The sequence below is a fragment of the Asterias rubens genome, chromosome 1 (assembly GCF_902459465.1).
Source record: "Asterias rubens chromosome 1, eAstRub1.3, whole genome shotgun sequence".
Lineage (NCBI taxonomy): Eukaryota > Metazoa > Echinodermata > Asteroidea > Forcipulatida > Asteriidae > Asterias > Asterias rubens.
Genome location: NC_047062.1, coordinates 13991082 through 14003468, shown reverse-complemented (window position 1 = coordinate 14003468; position 12387 = coordinate 13991082). Strand labels below are relative to the sequence as shown.

At 37.3% G+C, this 12387-nt stretch overlaps 1 protein-coding gene across 1 annotated transcript in view; it reads left to right on the top strand.

The window, feature by feature from the left end:
* The first annotated feature begins 2852 nt into the window (after positions 1 to 2852).
* Positions 2853 to 12387, top strand: part of LOC117287961 (ras guanyl-releasing protein 3-like) — a 47646-nt gene continuing 38111 nt past the window's right edge. Inside the window, exons 1-4 of the mRNA XM_033768627.1 lie at positions 2853 to 3472; positions 7412 to 7546; positions 10750 to 10855; positions 11177 to 11287. Of these exons, the coding sequence (XP_033624518.1) occupies positions 3430 to 3472; positions 7412 to 7546; positions 10750 to 10855; positions 11177 to 11287 (395 nt within the window). The 5' untranslated portion in view covers positions 2853 to 3429. The remainder of the gene's footprint in view (positions 3473 to 7411; positions 7547 to 10749; positions 10856 to 11176; positions 11288 to 12387) is intronic.

The window sequence follows — 12387 nt, the reverse complement described above, 5'->3', positions numbered from 1 at the left end:
TCCTTTTTTTTGCGAGGAAGCGTCTCAATTTTGTGCCGTTGGTGATAGTTGAAATCCTGCTGGTCACTGGACCCTAGACAGTCAGTGCAGTTAATTAATTCCGAAAAAAATATACACAGAGGGACGTTCAGGCTACGTCAGCAGTCTGATCTGTGCATCACAGTGACTAAATTTGTTGTCAAAGGTGGGCGAGAATTGGGCATTCCATTTCAGCAAACAGGTCATGTGAACGTCATAAGTTTGAAAATAAATACATAACAAAGCAATCAGTGCCCCCTTGCTTCTATTATCATTTTTTCTTTTCTTTCTGCAGTCTTTAAATATTACACCTAATTCTTGGTGAAAGGTGAATTACAATTTTAGAAATTAATATCTTATTTCTAGCAGCTGTCCTGTGGTGGCACAAGAAAAGAAAATGAATAAGTTGATGGAATAATTATATACTAGGACTGTTTTTTTTTTACTTCTTAGGTTTTTTGCAAGCCATGTTCTATATGTAATATTGTGTATATAGACATATGCTTCCTAAAGTATGAATATTGAATAGAGCTTCTGAAATGTGTGCTCGACACTGTTTCCATTGTGTATAAGTTTTGACTTCCCTGTTTTGTATAGACACATGTGTACGTGTTAAATGACTCTTTTGTGCTCGGCATGTGTTCAGACCATGTGGAGTTTTCATTGCCATAAATGTATCTAATTGGACCTTGTTAAGTGTTTGCCTCTTTATGTCTCTCCATTACCTCAAGGCGGCCTGGCCTGTAGTAGGGACTAATGAATGATTTCCACCCTTTGTGCTGGTAGTCCTGTTCCATTATTACATCTTAATACAATGCAGGGTCAGAAGGACAACTGATGAAGTTGGTTAATTCCCTGCTTCCATATAATATGAAGGATATATTCTGGAGTTACATATTCATGTAGCTAGTAGCTCAGTGTGCATCGCTCATCACTGAGACTAAGATTCTACTCATGCGTGTGACTTGGTGATTAGGTGGCTGGGACTTGGGACTTGGGACAATCCGAGGGGCCCCAGCCTACAACACAGAGTCTTTATTAAATGTGTCAAACAGTTATATTAAATGCTGATTTGGTATGCATGGTCGCCCTTCTCAACTGGTCTCAGGTGAGTGCTGATGAAATTAATGGGAGAGAATTATATCTTAGGATTAATTTCAGACTTGGGAGGGTAAACAGGATCCAGTACCCAGGGCTATGTCGTGTTTTGAATAACACCCTCGCTCAAGATGTTGTCTATTTTACCGTAGCGGAACATGAGAAGCACTAAAAATAATGATGTGCTGTTTGTGTCTGTGCACGTTTTACACACTTACACACGCAAAACATTTGCGCTTATTGTGACCTTTAGAACATGTTATGAAACAGTCTTTCCCACTGGATATGATTTGCTTACTTGTATTAGGACAACTTGTTTAATCAACCAATCATCAATCTGGTTACGGTAATGGAAAGAAGAAATATTCAGCCCCAAGAAGCTGTTTAATTAATAAACCCACACTTTAGAGTATGTGGGCTTCGGTAATTCAAGTTGTGTGGGCCATAACAGTATGGGTTTTGTGGCTGACTCATAAACTTTACTTGTTCAAATAACAACAATTAATTTATATCATATATGAATAAAATAAAAATAAAATCTTTATGAAAGTGCATTACGCAAAGAATTGGCTTGTACGGGCAAATTTCTAACTTGAAGTTTCAAACTTACGAATGCAAATTTTGTATTTTTACGTGCCAAATATGTTACTACAAACTTAAACTGGGGTGTAAAATATGCTTGATCCACGCAATTATCTGGTAGTGCCTTCTGTTGACTAAGTTTCCTCAAGCCAGGTTTAAACACTTAAAATGGCCACAAGATACACTCTCAACCAATCAGAATGGATAAAGTGTCTTAGGTATTTATGCATGTGTCTTTAAGGACGGGATCCAGTCCCAGTCGCCAATTAAGACTTGGCCATCCTCATCACCCAAGTGGTTTGGACTCTTGATGTAAGAGCTTGTGTAATGAATACCTTTACACAAGCCCCAATGAACAGTTTAAAGACATTTAACTAAACTTCATCAATTATGAATCACTGGCAATGGCTATCATTGATGTAGCTAATTTATCTCTCGGCCCGCTAGTGAACTTTAGCTAATGTAGAAAGAAATAGTTTGTCTACAACTGGTGTTCGTTTTGGAGCCTCAATATTTATTTAATAAAAAGTACTAATTACATAATTTTATAAACAAATGTGTATTAAAAAAGAAATTATGCGTTTTCGAAAGATTCATTTTGTTGAACAGTATGATAATGTCATTTGGATGCGATTCCTGGAAAAGAAATCTAACGTTGATTTCACCCTGTAACTGTTAGATTACTTTGGCTGAATTATATGTACCATACTACTTTCTTTGCCGTGTAGTACTGGGTGGCGATGACCGACAATAATTCTGGGTAATTTTCAGATCCTTTGGGAGGAAATTAAAACTAATAGGTTTGGTTTATGTACACGGGCATTGAAAGAGCTAGGGGCTCAGTGTCTCACGGATCTGTCTTTAAACAGTTCTGTTGTGTCGGCCACTGAGGGACCCGTGTGTAGATTACTGCGGCTACTTTAGAATCTGATGGACTCGGCTGTATCTGACCTGTTATGAAAAAGGGAAGGTTAGTGACGTATGTAGGCGGGGATGTACCCCGAGGAAACTAGCTTTGGCACAGACCTGCACTTGCCAAGTGTTTGTAAGCTATGAGTTGGATCATTAAGACTGCATTCTGATGTCGACTACCCATGAAAACACACGCATTGAAGGTAGGTCAACTAACCTAAGTGGTCAGGATGATGTTGGTGGGCTGCATAAGTATCGTCTGTTGAATGAACGTGTTTTCATCCCCCGTGAGACGAGTCACATTTGTTTGTGTTTGATGCATTACTTTGGTTGGTCCTCTGCGTCAGTTAACCGTATAGAGACATCCTGGCTCTGTGCCAATGTGAACCTACAGTCTCACGACGACGGACGATGGCTAGCTTTATAGCGCACACTGCAACAAGCCAGCATCAAGCACTCGAGAGTCTGCAGCAATGAGGGATGTGTTTGTACAACTCGCAGGGCCATGTGGTGATTCAGCATGAGATGTTTGCTGGTACATGGACATCCAGGGAGCTGCAGTTTAGTGGAAACAGAGCCCCTGGTGATAAAAATAGGGTTCTGCCTTAACATTAAATTTTCTGCGTGGATTGACACTTGTTAGTGGAGCGTGGAGAGAGTGATCGGTGTTATTACATTGTTTGTGGTGTTTCGGAGATGATGATTTGGGCAGGTGTGATGCTCAGAGCTAGTGTTGATCTGCATCACTTCAACTAGCTAAGGTTATTATTCTGATCACTTCATCCATATACCTGGTTGTTTTGTGGAAGCTGCACCTAAATGCCAGGGAGGGAAGTATATTCTTGTATGCATAGAGAGAAAGGTGAGTGCAGAGTAAAACAATTTTGTTCATATAACTTCAACAGTTTTGGTTATTTTGTTACATTAATAATAATAATAATAATAATAATAATATATAATACTTATATAGTGCCTTTTACAAAATTAGCATTTAATTCCCTTGACAAATAGACTGTTTTAAGTTAAAGACACTGGCTGGACACTATTGGTAATTGTCAAAGACCAGTCTTCTCACTTAATGGATCTCAACATATGCATAAAATAACAAACCTGTGACAATTTGAGCTCAATTGGTCGTCGAAGTTGCGAGATAATAATGAAAGGAAAAAAAACACCCTTGTTACACAAAGTCGTGTGCTTTCAGATGCTTGAGTTTGAGACCTCAAACTCTAATAATCTGAGGTCTTGAAATCGAATTCGTGGAAAATTACTACTTTCTCAAAAAACTATATGCTACTTCAGAGGGAGCCGTTTCTCACAATGTTTTATACTATCAACAGCTCTCCATTACTTGTAACCAAGCAAGTTTTTATGCTAAAAAGTATTTTGAGTAATTACCAATAGTGTCCACTGCCTTTAAAGGTGGAGTCATAAATTGGATTATTGGAAACACAATTACCACAAAAAAAAGAGTAAATTCTGGCAGAACATCACCAGTACCATTTTCAAAATTAATTTGTGATCTAGGTTTTTTTTTATTGTATGATTGTCTAAGCCTTGTTTAATTTATGGTTTGTAAGCAGCTGTAAAAATTGCACTTAACTTTAACAAAGATCAGGGTCAAATTTCATAAGCTGTTCAGCAGAAAATACTGCTTGACGTTTTCTTTTTGCTAAGCAAAAATGGAGTGGAGCACCAGTTACAGTGTAATTTATGCTGGTAACCTGTTTCTGTTGAGCAAAACTTTTCTTTGCTTAGCAAGTTTTTGTGCTTATACAGGCTCTATGAAATTGGGTCCAGGCGTTGTAGAAAAGAGATAATTCCAGGATAAATCACTTGTCGTTCAGCCAGATCGCATGTGCACAAATATTGCTCCATCATTGTTTGCCACAAGATTCCTGTGAATAAACGGTATAATCGCAGACAAAATGCAGGGAGAATGCTTTATTGTGGAACAAAAGAATAGTGCTTCCCAGTAAATAAACAAGGAAGTGTTTCTTGATCATTAAGACAATTAAAATATTCTGACAATTAAAATATTCTTTTGGAATCCTTAGCTGGCCTTTAGGTTTTTTTTTATGACTTTCACTTTCAGTCTTAAGCCCTTGTCAAAACTGATTGTGAAAATGGATTGGCAGAATTGATTTGCAAAATTAATTTGCAGATTTTAATGGCCAAATTTATTGGCAAATTGATTGTAAATTTCAGTTGGCAAAACTCATTGGCACAAAATTTCCTGTCAACAATTTGGTTTTCATTTCATAGGCCTCTATCTGTGAGAATTAATGCACATTGAAAAAGAGTGTTTGTGTCAAATGTGAAAAGGAAAACAGAAAACTAAAACCTGTGGATTTTGTGAAACGTTTGATCCATGAATGCACCAGACGTTTGAGGGTCTCGTGACGACCTGAAACCAGTGTGGTACTTTCCCTTAAATCTTCTTCGTCAGGACTTGTTTTAGGGAGTCAATTAGAGCATGACCATGATGTGTCATTCATTGTACCTCATGTAAGGACATTTGATGCCATCTACCCACTTGTTACTAAATGTAGATGACATATCTCACAACTTATCAGTGTGATGTGCGTAGTGTGTGTATTAAATTTGAACTCAAGTCAAGTACAACAAATCCTTCTGTTGTTAATCGTGACACAATTCACCTATAGGTGTATAAATAGAGTACCATAAGAAGCATGATGAATTGTCCCCTTCAAACCACTGGCGAGTAGTGCTGAGTTTAGGCAAAGCACTGCTTCTGAAGCTTACCACAATTTTCCAATGCAGTCTTTGACTCTTACAGCCACTGGACCCTTTCGGTACAGAAAAAATAAATAAAAGTTCACACATTTACATAAACTTACAGGGTTTACAGAAGGTAGTGGTGAAAGACTTCTCTTGAAATATTATGCCATGAAATGTTTTACTTTGTGAGAAAACAGTAAAACAATATCAATTCTCGATATCGAGAATTACAAATTTTTTTTAAACACATGCCATGACATGCAGAACGTGCGGATACAAGGGTGGGTTTTCCTGTTAAGTGATATTTGTAATTTAACCTAACAATGCTTTTTTAATATACTATTTTTGGCACTGTTTTGGAATGTCTGCTCTAGATCTAGTGCTGCTGCCTTAGTATGATTATCTTTCTTTGGCAATAGTCTACGGCACAAAAACATCAATTTTCCAAAGCACTCAGATTTGTCTTAACTTAAGATGGGACCTGCTTTTTTTATTTGGGGTTAAATAAAAAAGAAATTCCTATACAGTGGGATTTGAACTAATGACCTCTTGAGAAAGGAGCTGGTGCTCTACCAATCGAGCTACCTAGCCCTTTTAGGCGGTCTCCCTTTTTTTGTGTGATGATCACTCAAATGTGACCACTCATTAAAAACCTACCGTATTTGGAATACCTTCACTTGCAGAACATTGCCTGTTTTCAAGTATAGGCCCATATATATAGTGATTTTACTTATGAGAGTTGCTGGTCAGTTATCTTATATGTCACCGAAATTAAGGATTTTTTTTTTCCGAAAAAGCCTGGCAATCTGATGGAACCCTGAACTTTCACAACCATCAGGATTTCATGTGTGAGGCTGCTTGTAATTCCAGGTCAGGGATGTAGGTTTCTGTGTAAAGTTCAGTTTTGGTACTTTTTGTACAACACAAAGCACAAACCTCAACAGATTTACACAGCTTTACAAAAATAACGATGGTGGAAGACTTATTATTTTATTATTATGGAACTTCTACTTGCTGATGTGGTGCTGTAGTTTTTGAGAATTGAGTAAAACATGTCACAAAAATAATGTTGGTCTTAGTGAGAAGAATTTGTTTAGCATGTGCATTGGATGTACATGACTGTCCTGAAATATTGCTCTGTGATTTTATTTATTTTTTCGTCTCAAAAACTTGATGACTAATGAAGCTTAAACTTCTACTGGTGAATTATATTACATAGGGCCTACATCTTCATTCACAATGCATAGGGACTCATGTCATGGCTAAAAAATTATTTTGTTTTTGTAAATGCATCACATTCGCAGAATCAACAACTGTCGTTGAACTTGAAGATGTATAGACGACATTTACTTCTACTCGTAAATGCCATTGTTCTGCAGCGATTAATATCTGGTGCGGGTACACTAACTCCTAATGAAAAATATCACACGTTATTATAATTTTTTTCCAAATTATGACCTCTACTTTTATAAACACTATTCTTTGAAAAGTTTAATTGATTAACAGCCATATCCATGACTAATTTATTTCCCCAGCAGTTTATCATTAGATTCTCACAAACTCTATTTTGTTGCTTCTTGGCACACAGTATATAGTAGGTTACTGTTTGTGATTTATTATCATTTCATTGACAGCAAAATGTTTGTTCCCCATTTCTATGTATCATAACAAGTGACCAATTGAGAGCTCTATTGTTTGTTCTCGCCATGTTTCAACAACAAAATTGAAGGCCATTGTGTACATTTATTCATTGCTAATTAAGTTCGGCACACAACCTCCATATTTATAGTAAGAAAAACAAACAAAATGTTCTATAACAACAAAATTAAAAACGGACATCGTTGTCCTCCTCTTAAATACAATTACGGAGGAGTCGATATGACTGTGAGAAGTCAACGCAATGAGCTTGTCCTTCAAACAGTTGTCAGGTAATTGTTTTTATTGGTGAGCAGATGGACGGAATACTCCAATGGTGCTCCTTATCTTCTTAACGCAGTTATGTCATCAGAGAAAACATTTTCTTAAACTCCTCTCTTTCTTCTCTCTCTCTCTCTTTTAGAAACAATGAATCAAGAATCAAGTAGCCCAAGACGGAAGAAGTTGGGATCAACTTCGGAGCCATTGGATGATGAAAAAGGGTCCATTAAAGCTGTGCCGCTTGATAGACTTGCCGAGTTAATAGTGGAATGCTTTGGTGAGTACAGTGTCATTGGTTTTTCTTATAATTTTTAGGGATATCAACTGACAACTGGTGACAATTCTTGATGTAAACTGACATTTGGTGATTTTGTTTTATTTCAACTGACAATCGATGGTGATTCTTCATATCAATTGGCAAAGCTGGTGACAAGTCTTGATATCATTTTACTTCTTGGTGGAAGTTCTTGGTGTCAGTTGACAAGTGATGGCAAACCTTGATAACAACTGACACTAGGTAACATGCAGAGATATCAGGTGGAAATTGGTGACAAGTCTTAATATCAACTGACAAGTGGTGGAAGGTCTTGATAAATCATGAAAATTGGTGATAAGTCTAAAAGCCATTGGACCCTTTCGGTACAGGAAAAAAAAAAGTTTACAGATTTACAAATAACTTACCGGGTTTACAGAAGGTAGCGGTGAAAGACTTCTCTTGAAATATTATTCCATGAAATGCTTTACTTTTTGAGAAAACATTCAAACAATATCAATTCTCGATATCGAGAATTATGGATTTGTTTTAGACACATGTCATGGCACGGCGAAACGTGCGGATACAAGGGTGGGTTTTCCCGTTATTTTCTCCCCACTCCGATGACCGATTGAGCCTAAATTTTCACAGGTTTGTTATTTTATATAGAAGTTGTGATACACGAAGTTTGGGCCTTGGACAATACTGTTTACCAAAAGGGTCCAATGGCTTTAATGTCAACTGACAAGTGGTGGCAAGTCTTGATAAATCATGAAACTTTGTGACAAGTCTTAATGTCAATTGACAAGTGGTGGCAGGTCTTGATATCAAGTGACAATTGGTGACAAGTCTTTATATCAACTGAATTGGTGACAAGTCTTATATGTCAACTGACAAGTGGTAGAATGTCTTGATATCAAGTGGAAATAAATTTAAGTGTGGCATAAGAGCAACTATAAACATAAATATTAATAGTAAACTTGCGGGTACAACCATGGGTAAAAACTCTTTTGAGGGAGTGGTGGCTCTGAAAAGAGCCTGTTTGGTCTCGACGTTTCCAACAGTATACTCTGCTCGTCTTCAGGAGAATGTAGATTCTATTTGTTATTCTCCACACCATGCAAAGCTTCAAACACCATTTAAGTGTGGCATACACCGTTTTTGTGAAATTAAGACACAAACTTTGTACTTTTTAGGCTGACATACAGTGTGTTATCTTTCAAATGGAGCATTTTTTAATATTGAGAGTTTCAACTCAAAATGTCAAAAAATTGGGTCAAATTAGGTTCGTAAAGCTCACGCTATACGTAGGAGCAGTACCACAGGTACATCTCATCATTTGCTAGTTTCTGGGGATAATTAATGTATGTCGGCAAATATTTTTGAAGATTTTAAAGAATGTTATGAAGAGTTTGTGATTTTTTTTTTTTGCGGTACGCTTGGGTAAAACCATTATTAGCTAAAAGAGAACCTGTTGAAATCCTTGAAACGGGGGATTTCTGATGATTCGATTGGCTCCAACGCGGCTGAATCCTTGGCGCTGCAGGAAAAATAATCAAAACATAGGCATTGGAAAGAAAACTGCACGCAATCGGTGTATTTATACCCATATTGCAGGAAACATTTCTCCTCATTTTGCTACTTTTAGTCCATAGAGGAAATTTAGGCAATCTCCTCTGTGAGTGCTCTGTGACTTTGGGTATGCCATCAATCATTGGATGGTTGGTTGTCAAGTGTGCAGTCATAGCCGCATCTATCTGTTGATAGAATGGTAGCAATGATAACCATGAAGTAACATAGCTTGGTGTTGATGTACAACATGATTGTTGGCTATGGCTCAATTCCAATTATGGAGTCATGAATAAATAAAATGGAAATAATAAATATACAGTGCCTAAAAACCAAAGATAATCAAAGTAGATAAGATAACTTTACCAGAGATCATCATGGCTTGAATTTAACTTAGTTTAAAAAAAAAAAGGGCTTAGGTTTCTTTTTAAAAAGATTTATGAGATGTCGCTTTAAATCACAAGGCCAAGTACAGCCACTTTAAGGTGAGGGCTACACTTAAATGATTTGGGCTGTCAACCAAAATCAACTGTCACCAGGGGGGCAGGTTGCCACCTACGCACCCCTGGGGCTGAAACATAATGTTACCTTCACAGTTCATAAGGATGTAGACATGGGTATCATCCACTTGGAGCCTGGCTGGTAGAGAAAATAATGTACTACATTCCCCTTAAAGCTTATTCCAGAGTAGGGGGCCTTGATGTCTGACTATTTTATTAAATAATGTGGTCCTAACCTTGAAACTATTGACCTTGATACTGATAAATGACTGTTCAACTCTTTGGAGTAAAGGACTTTACCCATAAAGACAAATGAGATCAATCTCCTCCAAATTGAACACAAATATTTGCCAGCGCTGTAATATAATTCACCAATGACGTCACTCGGTTGTTGTTTTAACCTAGTCGACATCCATGGGGGTAGGGAGTTAATTGACGAACGGTTTTGTTTTTGAGGTAAACATTACAATCAGGCTATCGTCTTCCAAGTGAGTTGTTGGGATTGAATGGGTCCTACAACTATTAGGTACGCATGTAAGAGCACTTCAAATAAAGTGTCCGACCCTATTTTATTTTCCTGCTCTTTTCCCCCCCGATTTTTTTGGAATAAAATGAACCAGACCTAGATCCTGACTGAACTCGTCATGATGACCTACTTTGTAAAAGTGGGCACGAGTGCTGTAGGAATGTAATTACACCATAAGTTGCCAATTTTGTGCTTTGTGCAATTCGGCCAGTTGCCTGCTTTTATTTGTTTTTTTTTTAGTTTTATATTATTATTATAATTATTATTATTATTTTCAATAAAACAAAAATAATTTTAAAAACTGAGTATTGAAAACAATATACAAAAAGATCTGGAATCCATAGACCTTTTCACAAAATATGCCCATTGCGCAAGCACTAGCTGTTGAATGAGGTGCAAGCTGGTCTAGCTAGCGATAGGGTCGGGTCACTAGCTAGACCAGCATACACCTTTCCACGCCTACTGCGCACATACCCAGTATTTGCGATAAGGCCTATGAAGCCACAACTGAGAAACAAATAAGGGCTGCAAAAAAAAAAAAAAAATCCTACCACCTTTTTGTTTTGAAGCTGTGTTACTATTGTATGTTTTATATTATTAATTATCTCTATATCTAATTGTGTTCATTGCAGATGAGAATGGCATTCTGGAAGATTCAGCGCCCTTCCCAAAAGTGGTTTTCCGGATGCACAAGTGGTTCACCTCGTCCAAAGAACTCTCCGGGCAGTTTCTGGACTTATATCCTTTCTCTTCAAAAACTAAATTCTTCATTTAATGCAATTCCTAGGATGGCTTATCAATTTGGATGGTTCGCCGAGAGGATGGACACTTTTAAATGGCACAGCACAATTATGAGAAATTCTTCATACTCGGCATACTGCTCCCTTTTGGTTTACTCCTTTTGGAGTCAGGGCATGGAGGAAGAATATGGTCAGGGGAAGACTGGTCATCCGGTCTAGCATGTATACATGTGTGATATAAACAAAGTTAGAAGTGTGATGGAGAAACATCTTTTTATCTTCTGTGTATAATTACTTGCCTCCTTAATTCACTTCTTACATACAAACAGTGCAATAACTCAATATGTACCACATCGTCCTGCTCACACAGACCGGATTCAGCCAATTGTCAAGTCAATCAATACAAGAGAAGAATATGCCATGGGCTCAGGTATGTAGACAATTTTCTCTGTGGAAATATTTTGATAAATATTGAATTTACTTAATTTGTTGAATGGTGGAAACAGTTACTGTCAACAAATGAGACAAGATAAACAAATTTAAAGGGGATAACAAAAGAATATATATATATGTATTATAATTCGGAGCATGCAGTGCTTTTTGGGAACAAACGGCACAACGAGATTGTCAACCCCTGTGAATGAGGTTGGTTCCAGGGTGCTTTTTCTCATTGACCCTCCTACCATTTTCTAAGAATGTTCACTCATGTAAAATTACACTCCTAGTATGTTATTTTAATAACCTGATAAGCCATTAACAATTTCACTCCTCAGCATGGTGTTAGCCAAATGGACGCCTGGGTGTATCTTGTCTCTGTTCTGAATTTAGAAAGTCTTCATCTTTTATTTATGTGTGATCATTTTGTAAATGAGGATTTTGAAAGTCATACTTTTCACAATTTCCAGCAAGTTTTTGAGATTATGGCTAAAATTCTGACCCTCAGCCTTTCCAGCTGCTGTTGTCCAGTTCTTTACTTGATGAGAAACTAAAGACTTTTTTAATATGTGCCTGGTGGAAAACACAGCTGTTTTTTATTTCAGATACTACAAAATGTTGCTCGTTTATATACTTCTCTAGTGTTCTCAAACTCCTTGGAATCTTAAACTTAATGTAGAAATGCCACTATTTCAACACACCTCCTAAAGTTTGGATCCTGGTTTTAGATCTTTTTGTCAGCAATCACCCTCTCCGCTGTTCTTTAAAGTGGCTTCTACAGATTTTAAGGGTACAACCGTTTCTTCTTAATTGTGTCCATCTAAACTGAGGTTTTTTGCCTCGCACCAGATTTGTCTAGTAAGAAGTGGCAAACCTAGCATACCCCCCCCCACTTAGAATCATTGCCTCTCAAATGAGATGAAAAAATGCACAAATAAGGGGTGTGGCACATCAAAAGCTACTCCAAATGATTTTGTTCCCCCCCCCCCTTCCAGCTTGCCCTCCAGTGTTGAAAAATGTCTTTTTTAATGGCACCAGTACATGTACGTGGGCTCACTTGGCACTGTTACAGAACTACTCTCTGGACAAAATATT